Source organism: Eretmochelys imbricata, chromosome 2 (assembly GCF_965152235.1).
Source record: "Eretmochelys imbricata isolate rEreImb1 chromosome 2, rEreImb1.hap1, whole genome shotgun sequence".
NCBI lineage: Eukaryota > Metazoa > Chordata > Testudines > Cheloniidae > Eretmochelys > Eretmochelys imbricata.
The window spans coordinates 155,362,688-155,385,316 of NC_135573.1; the positions used below are offsets into that span (position 1 = coordinate 155,362,688).

General features: G+C 37.8%; 1 protein-coding gene across 2 annotated transcripts in view; it reads left to right on the plus strand.

Annotated features, from left to right (window-relative positions):
- Positions 1 to 22,629, plus strand: part of ERP44 (endoplasmic reticulum protein 44) — a 129,491-nt gene that overhangs the window by 98,442 nt on the left and 8,420 nt on the right. For both annotated transcript variants that reach the window (XM_077810867.1, XM_077810868.1), the window contains 5 exons: positions 7,787 to 7,844; positions 9,268 to 9,384; positions 14,692 to 14,803; positions 15,304 to 15,445; positions 18,880 to 18,982. In XM_077810867.1, the coding sequence (XP_077666993.1) occupies positions 7,787 to 7,844; positions 9,268 to 9,384; positions 14,692 to 14,803; positions 15,304 to 15,445; positions 18,880 to 18,982 (532 nt within the window). The remainder of the gene's footprint in view (positions 1 to 7,786; positions 7,845 to 9,267; positions 9,385 to 14,691; positions 14,804 to 15,303; positions 15,446 to 18,879; positions 18,983 to 22,629) is intronic.

The window sequence follows — 22,629 nt, forward strand, 5'->3', positions numbered from 1 at the left end:
CTATGCCCCTCTCATTGCCCTGGTATCTGGCTGCTCAAAATGAGCAGCTAACTGATGTACTTCAGCACTCCACCCCTCGGGAAACTTTTCCCCATTTGCTTCACAAATACTATGCAGAGTACAGCAAGTCGCAGTGACCATTGGAATATTTTCCTCACTGAGATCTAACCTGCCAAAAAGGCAGCACCAGCAATCTTTTAATCAGCCAAAGGCACATTCAACAGTCATTCAGCACCTGCTGCGCCTGTTGTTGAAGCACTCCTTGCTGCTATTTAGGTTCCCAGTGTAAGGCTTCATGAGCCATGGGAGCAAGGGATTGGCAGGTTCTCCCAGGATCACTATGGGCATTTCGACATCCCGTATTGGAATCTTCTGGTCTGGAAAGAAAGTCCCAGTGTGTATCTTTCTATACAGTCCAGTGTTCCTAAAGATGTGCACATCATATACCTTCCCTGACCACCCTGCACTGATGTCAGTGAAATGGCCCTGGTGATCCACCAGCGCCTGCAAGACCATACAGAAGTAGCCCTTTCGATTAATGTACTCAGTCACAGGATGGTCTGGGTCCAGAATTGAGATATGTGTTCCATCTATCACCTTGCCACAGTTAGGGAATCCCATTACCTCAAAGCCCTCAGCAATTCCCTGCACATTACTGAGAGTCATAGTCCTTCATAGCAGGAGATGATTAATAGCCCTGCACACTTGCATCACTGCAACCCCCATTGTGGACTTACCAACTCCAAACTGATTTGCAACTGACCAGTAGCAGTCTGGAGTTGCCAGCTTCCACACAATGATTACCATTCGCTTTTCCACAGTGAGGTCTGCTCTCATTCTGGTGTTCTTGCGTCACAGTGCTAGGGCGAGCCAGTACACAGTTCCAGGATGGTGGATTTGCACATGTGAAAGTTCTACACCCACTGCTCATCATCCCATACATGTATCACAATGCAATCTCACCACTCAGTGCTTGTTTCCCAAGCCCAGTACTAATGGTCCACTGTGTGCAGCTGCTCTATGAATGCCAGCAGCAGTTTTGAATTATTTCTTTCCATGGCACACAGCAGGGCAGGCACCACTGATTCACTTTCTGATTCGCAGCTGCATGACCAGCCCCGTTGTGTTCATAATGCTCATCACCAAAGTGGTCAGCAGTGCAGGATCTATATCTTCAGGCAGAGATGGCGGAGCATGTACACAATTAAAAAGGGCTGTTAAAAATTGGCATGAAACCAAGTCAGAAGCCCATGGAATGATGGGACAGAAAGAACTGCGTCATGGGATGCTGAACACGCCCCCATGATGCACCATGATCCATTCCCAGAGCTCCTAATGGCAGAGGGTGTTAGGTTGCACAGTGCGATAGCTACCCATGATGCAACTCTCTCTGTAAATGCAAGAGCACCAACTGTGGACACACTCCGCCAACTCAAGAAGTGTTGTGTGGATATGCACAACCGACGTAATTAAAGCGGTTTAAGATCATTGATGTAACTTAAGTCGACTTAACTCTGTAGTGTAGACGTGGCCTAAATTTGGTTAAAGAATCCATCATGTGGCTCTTAACTCACACTGAAACCTTTGTTAGTAAGATCTATAGGTGTGGGCAGTGCTAAAGTGTCAACTCAGTTTCTCATGACATTAGTTTGTAAAGGACTTTCCTTTTCAGTGATAAAGAACTTCATCGCAAGTTAAACACCTTGCAGCAAATTCCACTATTGCAGAAGACCCTAAATTAAGCAACAAATGAGTGAAGTATATCTATTTTTATTCCTGTTTTACAGTAGTATTGTCATGTAAAATTAGTAGGATTTTTTCTATCAAAAATTCTAAGCCCACCAAAATATCTGTAGAAATCTGTAGAAGAGCATTAAATGTTTAGGGGGAGTCATTTAACTTTCAGAAGCACAATGGCAGTTCTCTCTCATGAGAAAGAAGTGCATAACTGCCATTATGCCGTTAGAAAATTGCCCCTCCCCTTAATGTGGATGTGCTGGTAATATGTGATTATACAGCTTTTGACTTTGGTTATCAATAGTCAACAACAAAAATTATCACTTATTAAGCACTGATGAACTCAGTTACATGTCAGTTTAGTTTACTGGTTAAAGAATAAGACAAAGGGTATGGCTACACAGCAGTTGTTTGGGGTGCGAGGGGGGGGCAGTTGTTGTAGCACATATAGATGTATCCAAGCTAGCTTTAACAGTGAAGCTGCTTTTAACAGTGAAGCTGCAGCAGCATAAGTTAATTTAATATTGGTAAAGTGCACTGGAATCTTCTGATAGAAAACACTATAGAAGTTGACAATTATCTATATTTTATTAAATAATAATGTATTAACAGGAATATTTCAACAATAAAAATAATTCAGTGGGAAGAGAGATAAAATGGGCAGTAGCTGATTTTTTGTAATTGTAGAAGTAATAAAATATTACTATAGGTCCTGCTTTTGCAATGTTTAGTGTGCTGGCACATGACTATCTAAAGTGACGGGGCCTCTTGCAATTTGTCTGTCTGCTTCATGTTGCAGGATCAGGACCTTAGTTAGTATAATGTCTTTCACACAAATGGAATTCCAAAATGCTTTTGAGTTAAATCAGAATGAGGATTGGCAGAGAAATTAAGAGATATAGGTAGTATAGAAAAAAGTTTCTTCCGATTGAACAAACTCAGTACACTGCTACGGTCTCTTAAACATGCAGAAGAAACCAATAAAACAAGCACCTAAACAAAATCAGCACCATACAAGTGGTCCTCACTTTTTACGAGTTTATTTTCCGGTGAGTTAGAGCTTAACAAACGAGGTGTATTTCTATTAAAAGGGTATGGCTATGAAAGTAGAGAAAATCAAGGGGGAGAATGATCAAGTGTATCTCTTTTGGCAAGGCTGTGTACCTCAGGCTCTCTGCATCTGCCTCATGTTCTAAACCAGTGAACCAGCATCTGAGGAAGTAAAATCCTTCAGATGTTCTGTGACCACAACTTTCATTCTTGTTCTGAGGACCAGAAGGACTAAACTACTATTAAGAATCTTGTTTCTTTATAGTGTCTTTCCATTCTTTCAAATCTCTCAAATGCTCCTTCAAAAGCCAGTAGAAGTATAAAAATGATATTAAGGATTCCTCTGTCCCACCACTTCAGGAACAGTAGCCAATAGTAATGACCTGAAATTCTTACTGAAAATATTTATTTAGATATTGTAAGACATCGAAAAAATAGTCTAGAGAAGTGCTGGTGCCTTGGATTTCAATTGTCATTGCTTCTAATCTATCTAGTACTAGATCTGACAATGTGTATTTAAATAACCCAAATTTTCCTGGAAACTGCCTCTGAGGATATTCCAAAACAGTCTTTTCTGTGTGCTCTGGAGGGTCTGCCAGACTTGTGCATAAATATCACCAAGTTTTGAAGGCTAACCCCTCCCTCCTCTCTCTTGGAGAGGCCAAGATTCTACATATTAGATTTGAAGAGAATAAATCAAACTGCTATTCTTCTCTATTGAAGAATCCAGGAATTGTCTAATATTTCGTCTGCATTAGGTAAATTTTATACTGTGTGCTAAAATTTATTCTGTCTGCTAGATTTCTAAATTCTACAAGCTTCCCGTTGATAGCCATGCTCGCTTCTTAAGTTGAATTCAGCTGTAGCCAATTGTTCCTGAACAGTTTGGTACTCATTAATTATAGTGACTGTGATCTACATGCTTTCAGAACACCAGTGCTTGGACTCCTCGATTTATTTGAAATAATGTCAAAGGGATCACCTTATATTGGACCTCAAGTGGTTAAGCCACTTAGTTGCCAAATATTTCAAAACAGAGTCGATCCCAGTTTTCCTAGCCTCAACCCCAGAGAATCTCTCTATAAACTTGTAATATGCCTCTCTCTACATTCCCATCTCCCCAGCCCAACTGTTATCAAAATCATCCCCACTATCACTTCCTTAAGAGACTTAATTTCCATTTCTGTACTCTCCCTGATAGCCTGTCTTCTGCTTCATTTTTTCACAAAGCATAGTTGCAGCCCAATTCTGGAACCAAGGAATGTCCATATTTGTATAACTGATTAGTCTAAGGAAAAGCCTCTCAGATGGCAATCTCCCACATCCTAGTGCTGCTCAGCTTTCAGAAGTTAGTTGTACAATTCAGCAGCAATTCTCTGAACCTGACAGAGCACAGTCCATGTGGCATTCCACTTCAGACTGACATGAGCAGAGCTTTCCTGCCTTGAGGAGGCAACCATACTGAAACAAAGGATAAGGAGTTTTGTCATCTGCAGTACTGCTCGTTTTGCTGTTGGCCTGAGAGAATCCTCTGGGCTCTCTTCCACTTTCATAACCTGCTTTAAGGTAGGGCCTATGAGGCACTGAAGCTGGAGAGTGATACATTTTCCACTACTGTTATGGTGACTTCAGGTTCCAAACTTGTTGGAGGGATTTTTTTGTCTAGGCTCGCCTGTTGGAAACTTACACAAACAGGTGTTTCTAGTTTGGAGTATATAGAACTAAATGGTTCTGGTCAGATCCAAAATCCACCTATAAATTCTAAAGATTATAAAGTACCTTCCTAATCCTAAATAGGGTTCTCCCAGTCTGAGTCTGGACAGACAGCTCAACAATTGTAAGGTTATATGAACCATCAGCTTACAATGAGCTGAAATAAATACGAAAGCTTTTCATCTTGCAGGAAAAGCAGACACCTCACAAACCACCCTCAAGACAATACTGCTTTTGCAGTGCTGTCTTTGAGTTGTTTAGGTAAAGGAAGTTGAAACAAAGCCACAGTTTTACTTGTTATGGTACATGGAGAGGATTGGCTGGGTGGGCACAATTTCAAAGAATTATAAAGAAAATCAGAGTTGAAATATCACCAGTGTAAAAGTTAGTCTTCACTGCTTACGAACAAGATGGATAAAAAAGAAGAGAGTTGTAGACTGAACCATATAGGAGAGGTCTTTGCAAAGAGGACGAACAAACACCAGAGACTAAGAAATATGTTGGTTAATGGGAGTGAAACTACAGTGGGGGAGAGAGACTGGCTGTAACTGCAGAGGTAGATTGGGAGGGTGCTATGGTCCACAGTGTGGAAAGTTGTACAGAACCCAAATGGAATCAGAAGAAGCTGTCAGGAAGAGGAGGGAAATCACTTTTTAGTACTAGAAAGATATTGATATACTATAGGGAATTCAAGGAAGAACCCTAGTGATTTTGGAAGTGGAAGAATTGATTTTACAGTTTGAGGAATGTTTTAGAAACTATATGTATGCAGTCCATGATTCTGATTGTGTTTTAATCATCGGTGGGAAAGAGAGAAAAAGAATCTACCTAAATGATAGATGATGAATAATAGGAATGGGAATTTACAAGCTAGTGCACTGTAGATTCACACCCTAGCTTGCCATGCACTAACAGCCTGTGTAGACAAGCCCTTAATCATTTCCCCCCTCAACCAGGTTTAATTTGCTTAGCGTCTTTTATATCCAGTCATCCATAGTGTTCCAGATAAAACAAAGAATAGACAGGATGCTTGAATTTGAGGCACTGAAATACAATAAGACCTTGTAGACCGTCTTTATTCACCAAGAAAGAAAGAAAGAAAAAGAAAAATCATGGCACAAAATGAAACTTGTTTTCATTTTTCTTTGTTGATCACTTTGTAAAAGGCGTGTCTTTTACCATTAGAGCTGTTTTCTTTAATGTAGTGCACTCCACTGCTGTTTGATTTTAATTGTGCTGAACTCAGTAGCGGTGGTTACATACACATGACCAGTGATTGAAGTGGAAGGAGACAGAAGAGGGTCTTGACAAAATAAATGGGTCCCACAACAGATTGTGCTGCAGAACTTTGTTTTTCTTTTCTGTAGGTGTATGACCTGATAGTAGCTGAGATACTTCTGTTTCCACACCTACTTCTGAGTCTGATACAGTGAAAGACAATTTTGTACGTGGGAAGTTGCCTTCGTGTAGTTCCTTTATTAAGGGGTGGGTGGTGTTCTGTCACATTGTGGTTGTATCTTTTGGTTTTTGAGTTATGTATGCCCAAAGGAAAATGGGAAACACAAGGAGGCAGGCAAATATGTTAGAAAACTCCTTTTATTAATAAGCATATAATTATGCATTGCTGGAGAGTTGTCTTCTGTACCTGGAGTACAATAAAAGTAATTAAATATATATCTCATGGTCAAAATGACAACTACGGTAGGAAGATAGAAACAGATGCAAGTATTTGAAGGGCATAAACACTAGAAGCAAGAGGGAGAGTAATTAGATTAAATGAAACAAAGAAAAATGTGGGCTGTTAGAGATTATATGGGGATTTGTGTCTTATCAAATCACAATTGCAAAAATGCAACTACATGGGATCCATTGGCTTTTCTTAAGTCAGCTATAAGTAAATTTTATATAACTAATGGTGAGAAACTACTGTCTCAACACTGATAGAAACTAGATGTAAGAGAGCAACTTATTGGGAAAGATGGAATAGAGTTAACTTGTGTTTATCAGTGTTTGACTTGCTTTTTATTGGAAAAACTAAACTCTGTATTACATAGTAACAGGAAAAGAAACATTAAGATATTTGGTTTTGCTCCCTGTGGAATATACAGATTAAATCAATAAACCATAAACACTAGATTCTTTCCTCTAATTATTAATGAAGAATTAAGGACCTACCTTTCTGATATGAATTATGCTTTAATAATTAGGGGCCTGATCTAATGCCCATTGAAGTGGATGAAAGAACTTTGGATCAGGTTCTTGAGTTAGTATCGTTACAGTTTTGTTAAATGATCTGGAGTTCTTTGAGATGTCCACATATATTCCACAACCCATCCTCCTTCCCTATTACTCTGGAGTGTTTTAACTCCTTAATTCTGTGGTAATAAAGGAACTGAGTGGCTACTGGGCCCTTCCCGCCCTGTATGTCCTCGGTACAGGAGCAGGAGGACACTCAGGGTGCAGGCATGGCCACACCGAACACTGCTGGCCAAAAGATTCCAATATCAACGGCCTGAGGCACATGCACACCAAGACTGGAATATATATGGACCACACATCTCTGAGAACTCCAGTCACTGTAAGAAAGGTAACTTCTTTTTAAACAGTCTTGACTTAATTTTTTGTTTGTTCTGTTGCTCAGGTTTTAATTTAACCTCTTGTGAAGTCTTAATTTCATTAGTTTTCTAGTCATCTATAGAGTTCCAGGGTAGACAAGAGCTGAATCTCCAGTTAAAAGAGTAAGCAGGAAAAAAAGCTTTATTAATGCAAACACTTCTCTCCCCTCACATACACATTCTCTTTTTTCAGGCTGCCTTTACATCATGAAGAAGCAAAAAGGGCCAACACTTTTAAAAAATCCTTTGAAGATAACCTTTAAATTATAGAAAGTAATGTGGTTTAGTAATCAAGAGAAGATGCACCAATATATTAGAACCTCTTTTATCCAAACCCCTGTTATCAAAAACAAAAAACTTCATTACACAAAGTTAGATTATATTCATCAATGTGCATCACCTACAGTGTGAAGCTCCTCACATACACCAAAACCTGTTAATCTTAATTCCACATCCTCCTCTCCCTGTCCCCTCACACCCAATTCCAGTTGATCTCTCTAGTACCTTAATTGAAAGATCAGTTTCTCAGTGCTCAAAAATGGTAATGAATGAGTACCTAAAAAATAGATATGATAGCAATTTCAGCCAAGTGGATTATTGCTTTCATTATCTAAGCCATTTTATATTTATCTATCAGTACTAAAGCATATTTCTTCACTGCTTTTATTTAGGCCTATTTCAAAACCAGAGAGATTTAGTGGAGACAACGTAATCTACAAGCCACCAGGGGTAAGTTTAACTCCTTATGTTGCTTGTTTTCATTATGTGTATTAAATATGGTCTTATGGAAGTTTAGATAATTTAATATGTTTCTGCTTCTCAATTTTTGAATTGTTTTATAGCTGAATATTTTATCTAGAAAAAGAAATATATGAACATGGGAAGTAGTGGTTCTGAATTTGGGAGGTGAAGTGGTCTTAGTCTAACAATGAAAAAATAAGTATACACACCTACATTTATTATTTCAAATTTATGACTTTCCTGAAACGAGAGAGTTTTTTCCAGAAAAATGACACATTTGTCAGATGTCCCACTTCTGTTTCTTTTGTCCTGCAGAAATTTTTTTTCAATATGCATTGCCAAATTCTCTGCCTTTGTACCTTATTTAGTAGATTTTGTTTTCCTCAAAGCAGGTGATGTTTACCACACCTTCCCTCACTTTCTCTTGCACCTGATATTAGATGACTTATCTACAGGTGTCTGCTGTTCTGTTTTCTGAAGAAAACATTCTCTTAACGTTAATTATATAATCACAGAAGTTACCAAGCTGTCATTCATAATAATGAAATATATGTATCGTTTTTATTCGTAAAAAATCCACAATAAAAGGAAATGCTCAGTTTTTCCTTTTTAAATCTCAATGAAACCTTAACAAGCGTTCCTTATTTTAAACTAAGACAGCAGACAGTCAAGGTGACAAATACAATGAAAGGTAACTAAAAAAAATCAGATGGGTTTCCAAACACGCTTTGCTGCAGGAAGAGTCTAGAAGGTCACTTTTGAATCTGTTCCTGTTATCACTCCCTCAGCTTTTGACAGTTTGCTTCCCTGACACTAACCACAAGTAACTACAGTAGAATTCATGCAGTCTTCTTCAGAGTCAAATACCAAGAATACAAAAAGAAAGCCTGCCACAATTTAACAATGTCTCTCTGGCAATATAAGTTTAATCAGCCCTGAGATTCCAGTTTCTCTCCATCCTGTTAATTTTTTCAATGTTTTTGTAAGCACCATTTTTAAGAAACCTAACTTCTGTGTGCAGCTGAAATCTTGAAGTCCTTCATAGACCAAGTTATTATTGATCAGCAACCCTACAAAATTCTAAAATAAATCTTAATTAATTTATTCTAATCCTCCCATTTTAACAGATGCAAAATTGTATCAGATTTTTATTTTTAACATTAACTTGTAAAGTGGAGTTGGTTGTATAAACTATTGTATATATCTATTTGTTTAATGTTCTTTAAAGCCATAGTTTGGGAATTGCATATGTAATACATTTGTCTGAACACAACTCCTCATTGCAGTCCTGTCCCACAACTATATATGCACTCCACCACTATTTCCATGTCATGTACTTGGTCTCCCTTTAGGTAATATAGTATTTACTTATTTTCAAATAAGAATAATCAAAAATTTTTTTTAAAAACAGGAAAATGCTCCAGATATGGTATACTTAGGTTCTATGACCAATTTTGATTTGACTTATGCATGGACACAAGATAAATGTGTGCCTCTTGTTCGTGAAATTACATTTGAAAATGGAGAGGTAAGGATTGCTTTTTTTCTTCCACCTTTCTGCTTTTTTCATTTAACCATCAATCTGCTCTTTCAAAAATAAACTCACTCTCTCTAGAACTCAGTTACACCCTGTCAGTAACCTTCCCTGCATTTATTTTACCTTTTGTATAAAATAGTTGCACTTCAGTTTACTGTTTACTTTGTTTCTCAGCTCTTAGTGAAGGGTGAATTGGAGGGAGGTTAGTGGATAATTAATATACTAGTTGAGTATAGGAGATTATAGATGAGGATATGTGGATCATTTTGGAAGTATCAGAAGATCTGTGATTTGGGTATATAGGTGTAGGTATAGTGCTGTGACCTTGGTGTATCACTTAACTTTTCTGTGCTTCTGTTTACCCATCTTAAATAGGTACAAGACCTTTTGCATAGAGATTTTGAGGTGCTGTAAAATCCTTATGTGAAAGGCATTGTATGTATGCATAGTATTCATGATTATTATACTGTGAGCTTGAAATACCTACTAGCCAGGGTGAAAAATGCAGTGAGCATGGTACCACAAGTAGTGTAAAGGAATAAAACTGTAGTACGATGAAGTGAGCTGTAGCTCACGAAAGCTTATGCTCAAATAAATTGGTTAGTCTCTAAGGTGCCACAAGTACTCCTTTTCTTTTTGCGAATACAGACTAACACGGCTGTTACTCTGAAACCTGTAGTACGCTGTCGTTCGTTATAAAATGTTGTCAATCATCTTTCTATTTAATACATTATTTAAAATATAACTTAATAGGAAACAAATTTACTGAATATATTTGCCAGCCTCCACAAGCATTAATCTAATATGTATTTGCTGAATAGTATTTGACAAGCTATAGAGTTGGCTGAATGCCACAAAAATATTAAATTATTCTATAAATACCTGTAAAATTTATTAATATTTGCTGAGCCTTATTCAACCAACACTGCTTGCTACGTCTGTCTTGCTTTTGGGTGACCTTCCTTCCCTTTCTGTTTTCCACCACGTTTCTTCCTTTAATAAATCAAGATGTATCTTTCCCTGGATTGTTCTTAGTATTCATTTCTCATCTCCTCTCTGTTCCCTTTACAATGTGTTCTTTTTTCCTTCCTTCATTGTATTCTCTGCCTCCTTATGTTTTCTCTCCTTTCTGTATTCCCACCCCGAAATTATAATTTACGTGTAAATATGTAAACATACAAACTAAACTAAAATAATATATTGAACTCGCTAATTAGTTACACTCAGCACATTTAGACTACAGCACCTGTTAAAACCTGCAATGCAGTTCTAACATATTGCCGTGTGTTAGCCACACGATGATGTATAAACTGAAGAATCATCATGTATTTTCTTTTGTGGGGCATTTTAGCTTTCTCCACTACCTGGGATATCCTGTGCAGTTTTGACTGTGTTCAAATTATTCTGTTAGCTTCCATAACAGGGGGGAGAAGACAGAGAAAAAAATATTTTGTGTGGTAGACCATGCTAAGTGTAATCTTTTAATCAGCATTTAGACTTTTCAGCAGAAACTTCTGTTAAACACAATTTTTAATTCTTCATTTGCATTTCACGTGCAAAAGATGCCAGGTATTTAGCATTTTTAGAACTGCATGATGGATTTTTAGTGTACTTTTCCCACAGTGAAATCAGATTCTGATCCCTAGAAACCAAGGTTCATCATTGTAAGTTTGTATCAAGTTTCTGTCCCAATTTTTCTAGTTGCTCTTGTGAATCTCCACTCCAGTTTACTTAGGCAGATACTTACAATCCCAGGTCATTCCAAATTGACATTTTGCTTAGCAACATTTGTTTAAAAACTCAGTGCTGCCAGTAGCCAAACTATTTCAAACATGCCAGAATTTTGATGCTTCTGCCTGCTTGTAATTTTATAGTAGTTAGACATTTAGTATATAATGACTAATATTTTTAAAACAGAAGTATGAAGCATTGTCGTCAATGTTTTAAGCTGTATTTCTTTGACTTGCCAGTATGTGTTATAAAATATGATGTAAATAAAAGAGAGTTCAACATTAAAACATTAGAAATTAATTTTAAATTGAACTCAGTCTTGGTAAATTAATTTCTCTGGTTTGCTTTGTTTAAATTGTTTTTAATATCAGATTAGTTATGTGTGCATACTGGCCACACAATTGGGAATTCAGAGCAGGGTGATTCATTGTGACATTAGACAACATAGAGTGGTTGAACTTCTTCAAGAAGTTTCTTCCATTTTGAAGCTCTCTGCCAGTCTGAGAGATTCTCAGTTCTTAAAATGGAGAAATACCACGGGATCCAGTAATATCTCTCAAAATAGAAGAAAATAAGTGTGATCACAGGTTAATCAATCTGTTGAGAAAGCAGTTAAATTTGTAAAGTATAAACACTTCGAAGTCAGAGGAAACCATGTGATATAACATGCTGAACGGCGGGTTCAGATTTTATTCTGGAAAGGATTAATGGTTCTGTGAAGACCTACAGAAAAGCTGTGGGAGGTTATGCCTTGGGAGAAACATCTTTCAGTGCACTCCGTGCAAAACAAAGAGCAGTTGCAGGAGAGAAGTCCAGAAAGTGAGACAAGCAGCTGTTCCATTCGCTGATCATCCAGACCTGGTAGAGAATTAGACTGGAAAGGCAAACCAAATAATACCTGTGTTGGACTGCATTTAATAAATCCCACAGACAACACTCCAGTCCTGGATGTTAGCCTTAAAATAGAAATGATATGGGGGAGCAGAAAAGTGCTGCCAGACTGGAACCAATGACTTGTGTGTAGGAGGCCTAACTCAGTATGTACACACTAGTGGTACTGAGCATTTAGTTCAGAGTCTGAAGAATACTGCAGTAACTTGTTCATTTGTTAGGCAACACGTGCTGGCCTTTGGCAGAGAAGACATGATCCTTGAGGACAGGTCAGCAGGAAGACCAAAGGAATCTCTTTGATGAAGGTGTCCTTAGATTTCACTTTTTTCTAGACAAGCAAGGAAGTCAACATAGCTAATGATTAGAGATGGTCAAAATAACTGGGGTGGAGGGTTAGGAATTGGGACTCCCACTCCCCACTGTTCATAAATATTTAAAATGCTTTCAGACTTTCTAGCCAACTCTGTTGACAGCCCGCCATTTGAGGGATTTGGGGGAAATAACTTTACGAATATGACCTTGGTTGTATACGGAATATATATATTATTAAAAGGATAGAATGGGTGGACAGTGTAGCAGATGCTTTTCCCCTCCCAGGAGGGGAAAGTGACATTTCAGTCTAAATATCCAAGGGCTCTACTTCGTACTTCAATTCTAGAAAAAGGGGTCAAAGCTAGAGATGAAATGGTACGACGAACACCACAGCACAAGCAGATACTTTTCCTTGTTAGCTCCTATGAAGGGTGGCAGAGGGCCCAGCCCATCTCCACGTGGGTAGAACTGACTAGGAACAAACATGGTTAAATATGGAGATTATTTTGGTGGGGGAGAGAAAGTAGTAGACATGTAGTAAAAATGGTTGGAACAGGAATTACATGAAGTACAAATGGATTTTCAGAAAGTTTTTAAAAATTCCTGTAAAAGACCAACCTTGGTCTTACTCCAACACTGCTTCTTGAATGTTCAGGTGACAACCAGCTAGCTCACCCTGGAAAAAAAAAAAGTTCAGACAAATCCTTCCAGTTACTTGTAGGGTAAAGCATTTACCACAGCATCTCTCTGCATGTAAAAATATGTCCCAAGAAATTTAGATTTGGTGGTAGAATGGACAAAATATTCTCTATATCTGAGGAAAGCAGAGAATATGAACTAGGAGTACATGTTAGAAAAAGGATTTATCTCAAAGTTAATTGAGTTCAGACACACCATTTTTAAAAAAGCAACCTCCAGAGACAAGGGCCTGTCCCTTTTTTAGGAACTAAAGCCTGTCTGTCATTGGACAGTGCTGAACAACAAGAGTCTATTTTAAAGGGGGGGAAATCAACTGAGAGTCTAGTAGGAGTATTAGAATGATTAGCCACCAAGAAACTTCTATGATGGAAGGAGTGGTATTTGGTTGTAGGCAATATAGCATTATTACATGTAACACATCATGGTATTCTGTGTTTAATAGGAGAGGGATCTTTGGAAACCATAGGTGCAGCACTTAGAAAATAGCAATGAATTTGCAACATGAAACACTATAAATGCTCAAATAAATTGGTTAGTCTCTAAGGTGCCACAAGGACTCCTTTTCTTTTTATAAATAAAGTCTGGTTTTTGGGTTGCATGCTGTACGCAGAACCAATGCATTGCAGGAAGGTAACTGCCCTTCTCTATAAGGCTAATTAGTGACATTGTGCTTTGCTGAAAGACTACTAAGGGGAGATACAGCAGTTTACATATAACTATAAAGATAGGATGGGATGAATATCAGGAAATATTACCTAACAGGGAGATCTATAAATCTGTAGAATAGTCAGATTTATATCTATACATCTGTGTAATACCCAGAGGAATCAGTGGAAGCATCATTGCCTAAGTCATTTAATGATGGGCAAAGCACTGGACAATGTACCCTAGGGTAGTCGTACAAAATGTACATGAAAATGTAATCACGTAGGCACAAAATGAGCTCTCCCACTCGTACAAAACAGCAATCATGAAAAGAAAAAAATATGAGGGATTGGGGGAAAAATCAAAGGAAAGATAAACTGGGTAAGTCTTGCATTATACCCTCAAGTTAGCTGAAATCGTGCTCTGGTAAACTGAAGGAGTAAATTCGTAAGTTTATGCCCTCTACTAAGACAGCCTGAACACCAAGTGTAGAGAGATTCACCCTGGAAATAAAGAGCGAAAGCCCCTCCAAGAAGGTCTGAACTGTTGTGATGGGGTATAGGTAAAGTTTCAGATAAGCGAATCCCAAGTTATTTAGGGTTTTAAAGATCATCAATAGATTGAAATAAATCTGAAAGTTGACTACTAGTCAATTTAGATACTGAAGAACAGAATGGTTGGTATCGGCCTGGAAGGAGATATGGGATTGTGTGGGTTTTTTGTTTTCCAAGGTTGAGGCTGTAGTTACTTTATTTTTAAATAAGTCTGATGGCAACAACTTCAGGCATGCCATCGTAAGTCTTTTGTACCTGGTTCTAAACTGTACTGCAGTTTAGTTAAATCTCTTATTTATTCTTTTGTATGATATCTCCTGCCTCATTATTGACTATCCTATTCTATCAACTGGCTGTAAAGTTGTGGTCCTACCTAACTAGAAATATCACTAGAATTGCCTAAAATGGATGTTGTGTATTGGAAGAAGTCAGGTGTGTTTCTCATTTGGTACCTTTCTTTCTGCAGGAATTGACAGAAGAAGGCCTTCCTTTTCTTATACTTTTCCACATGAAAGATGATTTGGAGAGTTTAGAAAAATTCCAGCAGGAAGTGGCACGACAATTAATAAGTGAAAAAGGTCACTAATTATTATTGCCTTACCCTGTCACTTTGTAGGCATACTAACATTTTTTTATTCAGCCAAATGCTAAAAAATGCATAAATAGTTAGAGCAGCACTCTAATTTTAAAGCTCTTTAGGGCAAGGGATCATGTTTACTTCTATAGTGCTTAGCACAAAGAGGCCCTGAACCTATTGGCTCCTCTGGGCACTACTGAAATATAAACTATTTATTATAAACAGTTACTTCAGAAATGCTTATTTTATATATGGGATTCATACAGTTGAATTTTTATGACCTATAAACTTAAATTTTCTAATCTATATTGTAACCAAAACAATTTCTCAGAACATTTTTATTGTTTTATTGTGTTTGCTTGTTTACATTCATTCTTTCATCCGTATTTGTTACTGTAATCTACATAATACCTCAGATTTTATTAATAAATTTACCAAGGCCTTAATATTTTCACATTCAAATATTTAATGTAAATTTTGGTCTGTATTCTCATTTTTAAGGTACAATAAACTTTCTGCATGCTGACTGTGATAAGTTCAGACACCCACTCCTTCATATTCAGAAGACTCCAGCAGACTGTCCTGTTATTGCTATTGACAGTTTTAGGCACATGTATGTCTTTCCAGACTTCAGTGACTTAGCGTAAGTAAATCCTTCCTTTCTTTTGAAAATCGTGTCTTCTTGTGGCAAGACAAAGAAATACATTTGTTTAAATACTGTAACCAATATTATATGACTGAAAGTAGGTAAAATATTTTATTAGCTGAGGTTGGGGGCGTAGGATCCAGGATCAGATCTCCAGCGGATGTAAATGATTGCACTACATTAACTTTAAAGGATCTATGCTGATGCACATTAGCTGAGAATCTGACCCCAAGTTTTAAATGCTGCTGCAAGTTCTAGTTCCTCAATTAGCCTTCATATGTCTTAGCACCGTGGTACCTCTACTGCCAACATAGAAACGTCAGTTTACTTTGGAAAGTTTTTGAGCAGTGAATAAAATAGTTAACTGATATATTATGCAATTAATGTGTATAAAATATTCAGTGGTAAGAATCCTCCAATCTGTCACCATCTATTTTTCTCTACTGCAATGTTGACATTCGTGAGCTAGTCATGGACCGTTGGAGGGGAAGCTCCTTTTACATAAGTGCCCACCAGATATTCTGCTGTCAGAGTCAGTGGAATATGGCTGATTTGTTGGGATAATAACTGCCTAAAATGTATAAAATAGATGGAGTATCAATTTAATCCCTGGTCTTCAGTTTTTTCTAAATACAGTGGTATTTCTAACTAGGTGGTTTGGGACCTACTTGAGAGACCATGTCTCTCTCTCTCTCTCTCTCACGCTGCCACAACGGTGGCAAGCAAAGATGCTTGCGCTAGATCCTCCTCAGTTGAATAGAGAGAGGTGACTGGCACTAGAGCATCATCTCTGAGGGACCCACTGTCAAGCCTTTCTTGTAGCCAACTGGGTGAAGGGATTGGGCCCTATCTGGGCTGATTGTTTATGACGAGTGGAAGTTTGATGGTGAAAATCCTGGTTGTGTTGGGGAAGATTTGACTGGAAATTTTCTGGGGGACTTGCTGCTTTTTGTTCTTGTTGGATTTTTGCTTTTAGTAACATCCAGGTTGCCCAGAGTACCAGTTTGGGTACCTCTTTATAAGTTATAAATTACAATAAATAAATAAATCAACATGAAATGTATGAAAGCAGAATAGTTTTTCCTGTGCTATGCCACACCCATCTACCTTGCCCTCTCTATCAATGTGAGCTTTTGCACATAATGTTGGCAAAAGCTGCTAAAGGGCATCTCTTCATCAACAACCCTGCATAGTGAGTGAGCAAACTGTGTGTAACTTGTATCACTGAACTGCTGTCACAAAACTGTACTTTTTCATTAATCACTGTCAGCTTTATCCATGTACCTGTTTAGCTTCCTATTTGTTATCTGAAGAGCTGATTTTTATATTGTTTAGAGCAGCATAGAGTATACAGTCAGTGCTTAATGAACAGGAAATAATTTACACCCCAAACTTATTCAACACCCACTCCACATGTATCTAAATAAAAGTAAGGTGTTCACCACAGGACTCTTTGTCTTGCCCAGACAAGGTTTCTGTTACTCCATAGATCCAAAATGAAAAGTTGTATGAAGGCTCTCCAGCTACCAGATGTGTAATACTGAATGAAACACTTCTACAAACTCTTCTAAAGGGGACTGATGTTTGATGATAAAGTGACTGTCAACACTGAGTTGGTTTCCTAGAGTTTTGGCACCAGAGGGCAGGCCCTCAGTTGATGTAAGTTGTCATAGCTCTATTGGCTTCAATAGAACTATGACAATTTAAACCAAAGGATTTGTACTGATATCTTTAATGTCAGAGACAACAGGAAGAACAGTGAGGATATGATTTTATCTTCTGTTTGTATTTAATCTGGCCAAAAAATCCAGCTCTCTTTGAGAGTTGTATTCAATGTAACATGTAAATGGAAATATGTTGCCAAGTGTGGTGATTGGATAGTCATGGTTTGATTTTACCAACGTGCATGCACACAGCTGCACAACTAATTTGGATGTGCAGTTGCTATGTTGATGCAAATTATGTATTTATGCATCCAAATGATGTGAATTGAGTAAGCAGTCACTGTAATACTGTGTTCATACACTTGCTTGAGTCCCATTGTACCTATTCAAGCTTTAATATCCCCTGCAAGCCTTCTTGAAAAGATTATGCTATGTGTCAGTTCTGGTGCTCGACAAATGTAACCCAAATTTTAAAAGCAAAGCGCAAAATTTATAAACATGGCAATTGCCCCAAGTCTGAAGTTACTAGGACCAAATGTGAATGGAATCTGTTAGCAATGATGACCACAGACACTGTGGCTAGCAAGAAACCATTGTATCATGCACAACCCTTGGTATAAACATTGCAATCAGGCTTCCTGACTTCTCAGTGTCTTATTCTGGAGCCCCACCACACAGTGTTGCAACAGAGTTTGGCAGAAATCTGGTGATCATTGCCAGCTTCTTATTCAAATTCTAGCAGGCTTATTCTTAAAATGTTATCTGCCTATAATATAATACAAGCCTTAGTGTATTTTGATTAATACTAAAATCCTAAAACTGTTTTTGTTACATTTACTGTTGCACTCTTATGAATATTTTGTGCAAAGTAGCATGTTCACCGCGCACACAATTGGTTTTTAACAAAACACTTTGCAAGCAATTTGCATTAGAGTAATAATAGTTTAAATTTAATCATAGCTATAATAGCTTATGTACATAATTATCAGTTATAGCTGTCATGTGGATTTGTAGTTCCCTTCAAAAAATTATAAGGTATTTTTTGTCTTTTCAAAAACACCTCTGCTTCATAGTCTGTATCTGACTAGTAACAGCTACGGCTTGTGTCAACAAGCAGTAAGGGTAATGCATTTGTCAGATATAAATGAGAGAAATTGGCAGGTTCATAGACAGTCCCATAGGATCAAGCTGAACTTCGGAGACATCTAGATATGGCAGAAGTGACCTTGTGAACAGTTCATGGTTTTTAAATAAAAGGTAAAATCTTAAAGCATCTCAGTAATTTGCAAAGCCCAGCTATTCTGTTGGACAGGGTCTGATTTTAGAGAGGAACTGCTCCAAGGGCAAAATGGAAAACTGCCCTTGCCTTTATAGTAATGCCCTTTGGCCATCCAGCCACATCAAATTCTGCTGTCAGGTTTGGAATCAGAGTGGAACCTGCTGTTCTCGTCTGCAGCATGCGTAGTGTGGAGTTGAATTGAGCATACAATGAGGTTATTGGCTAGGACAACGCTGTGGGAATTATTGAAGGGAAGAAATACTTGCTGTGCACTCAGGAGATAGCAAAGAAGAAGAAAAAACCTAGTGTGGTAGTTTAACACAAATGTACCATCCATTTAGCTTTCTACCATAAATTAATCACTTAAAGTGAACATACTGTATCTGATGCACAGGAGAAATTTGGGCTACTCTAAACAATCTACTTTATTTTTCAGTTTGATTGTGTGCTTATCTATCATATGTTTACTGGGCGGGATTTTGTTTCAGAATTCCAGGTAAACTCAAGCAATTTGTACAAGATTTGCACTCCGGAAAATTGCACAGAGAATTTCATCATGGCCCAGATCCAACTGATGTAGCACCTGGTCAGGTAAGACTTACAGAAATGAAAGCATTTGTATATGGCTGTTTGGGCAAACCATTTATTCTTTTTCATCATGAAAACAGTGCTTTTACATTACCTTGGTGTGTAAGATTGTGTGTAAGAAATCTGTTTATGGAAAATATAGTATGTAGCCATATTTACCTAGCAATATTTTAAAACACTACAAGCCAGCACTGATAAATCTCAGAACGTACTTAAAGTGAGAAAAATCCCACATTTTTGTGTTCTAACTGAACAAGAAAAAAATTTGAAATGTTTATTTCTTCGTATGGAAACCCTTCTGAATGGAACTGGCATTGTTTTGCTAGTGTGATGTAATCTGTTCATTTTAACAATTCAGTGATTGAAAATAGTATGGCTTAAATAAAACCAATTGTTTATGAACTCTTTTACCAATATTACATGAAGTTGTACGGAATCCATTTTTACTTTGTCTGAATTCCATGTGTACTTTCTTTTAGAGTAGTGATAATATAATTTAGGGCTGTCAAACAATTAAAAAAATAATTCCAATTAATCGTGAGATTAAAAAAATAGTGATCGCTATTTTAATCTCACCGTTAAACAATTATAGAATATCAGTTTAAATTTATTATAAATTTTTCTACATTTTCAAATATAATGATTTCAGTTACAACACAGAATGCAAAGTGTACAGTGCTCACTTTACATTGTTATTTTTTATTACAAATATTTGCACTGTAAAAAAGATTTTTAAAAATAGTATTTTTCAGTTCACCTCTTACAAGTACTATAGTGCAATCTCTTTGTCGTGCAATTTATAAATGTAGATTTTTTTTTTCACCACAAAGCTGCACTCAAAAACAAAACAATGTATAACTTTAGAGCCTACAAATCGAAGACTGAAGGGGCATATGAATGTTTAGCATAACATAAATACCTTTCAGTGCTGGCTACAACAGTGCCACGCGAATGCTTGTTCTCACTTTCAGGTGACATTGTAAATAAGAAGTGGGCAGCATTATCTCCCGTAAATGTAAACACACTTGTTTGTCTGAGTTATTGGCTGAACGAGAAGCAGGACTGAGTGGACTTGTATGAGGTGAATTGAATTCAGCAAAGCACTCAGTTCTTCAGTCCACTCACTGGGTGAGCCTGGGACAAACTCTGCTTCTACTCCAAGCCTCTATCTGTACTCCATTAACTGATTTATCTTTGCCCTAAGGAAAGTTTCAAGAATGTGCTTCTTATGAACTCGCTTGGCAGCTGGCACAAGCATAATTTTCTTTGGCCACATACCTATTAAATCTCATATTAATATTTTGCATCAGAGGATTTAAAAACACTTCACAAGCATTCATTAATTAACCCTCATAACACTCTTGTGTGGTATGGAAATATTAAGACACAGCGTGGCTAAGTGATTTGCCCACGTTTGAAAGAAAGTACTGTATGTGGCAGATTTAAGAAGAGAACCCAAATCTGACACACAAGCCTGTGCTCTAGCCATGAGACTGTCATTCCCCTTCTATCTAACTAGATGGACTCAGTATTTTTTAATCTGTTAGGACTTTCTCCTCTTTTTTTTTTTTTCTGCTCTTTTTATATCTCCAGTTGTTCTTAGCAAATTGATCTTTTTGAGCTTGGGTTATTTTTATGCAACTGTGCCAATGTGTGTGGCCCAAATGTACAGTCGTAGAGGCTCCATTCTCAAAATTCACCTGAGTTCAGCACACCTCAGTGGTGGTTGCACTGTTTTTCACCACTTGCAATCCTGGAGCATGCTGAGGACTGACGCAGGAACACTGGGCTACACCAGGGGAATCCTCAGCTGCCACTTTCGGGTAGCATTAAAGTAATTTTTGTGACGCTGTTGTGGCAGCACAGAGTGACCTATACAAGACTGAGGATCAAGTCCCAGATGCTCAGCTGAAACATTTGACTGGCTCACTCAAAGCTTTTCCCTTTGAATCCTTTCAGGCCATTTTAGGATAAGATTTACAGGAAGCAGTGGGTGGGAGGGGAAGAGCTTTCAGGCACTTAACACAGGACATGAACGTTTACATGGACTTTTGCAAGTAGATATCACAGATCAGATTGTTGTATTGAACACTGAAGCCAGGCTTTCCAGTGATGTACTCATCAACTCAGAACTCAAGAGGAGACCTTAAAGGAAAATCTGGGCCCTGTTATGTAGAAGTTCAGTTTAGATAGTCAAAATGGTTCCTTCTGATAGTGTCAAGGGATAGTTGTGCTACTGAAGATGCCATATTTCAGATGGAGTAAAATAGAGGTCCTGGCCACTTTTCATTAGATACCTTGGTACTTTCTGAAAGTTGGGTTGATGGTCCTGCTTCCCTGAACAAAATGTAACACAAGTACAGTAAGTGCTTCTGCCAGGTGCAATATAATTTGAAAAGGGGTCTTCATTGTATCTCTGTGGCAATCCAGGGATGTACATTCTAGGCATCTTTTGGCTGGCTTTTGCTTTCAGTTGATTTTGGGAGCCACATTAGAAGATATATTTGTTCAGAGTCATTGGATGGAAGTCCATTTTAATAAAGTTCAGTTCAATACATTATTTAGACATTACTTCCCACAAGAATGTGTTTGGTATAGGTGTCTGGCATCAATCATTTTTGTGTTCATTATTGGAAATATATATATATTTGGAGGGAAATATCTAACTCCATAGATTCTCGCATTTTAAGGCCAGAAGGAACCATTTTGACTATCTAAACTGAACTCTGTACATAACACAGGCCATGGAATTTCACGAAGTGATTACTGCATCCAGCCCCATACTTGTGGTTACCTAGAGCATGTCTTTCAGAAAGACCCATGTTTTTGGTTGAGGTCTGTTAATTTGGCTTAACTACATTGCTCAGATGTGTGAAAAAACCACACCCCTGAACAGCATAGTCAAGACGACCTAGCCCCCAGCGTAGACAGTGCTAGGTCAACGGAAGAATTCTTCTGTCAGCCTAGCTACTACCTCTCACGAAGATGGTATCTACTTCAATAGGAGAACCCCTCCCATCAGCATAGGTAGTGTCTACACTGCAGCAATGCAGCTGTGTCGCTGTAGCATTTCAAATGTAAATAAGCCCTGCGACTCTTAATGCTAGAGAATTTACCACATCCCTTGGTGAGCTGTTCCAATTGTTTATTCCCCTCGCTATTTAAGGGCTTGTCTACACTTGAAAATTAATATATATTTAAGGTAGGATGTGAATTTAAAGCACAATAGCTTTGAAAATAGAATAAGCTAACCCAGAACAAGGCACTCTTTTTCAAAAGAAGTGTGTCCCCATGTGGAGTTATTCCAGAATAACTCAATGTGTAGACAAACCCTGGAGAAAAAAAAAGGACTTCAAGTGGTTGCACATGTCCATTCCACTTCAGGTGTGTGTTTGCTCAGTGCACTAGCATTAGAGATTTTTCACTCAGCAATTCCCGTCAAGATAGCACATGTGCCCTCTGCTTACTTATGCTGCTGTGGGATGGTATAAAGGGAAGAGCTGCCTCCAACCCCCTTCAGTTCCATCTTACCGCCTGTGACTGTTGTAAGAGCATTCTACCTTGCTACTGCAAGTGTTTTCCTCTTTCTCAGTATTTTTATTGGATGTAGTGGGTACTTGTCAATAGCTGATAGTATACAGTCTTAGTGT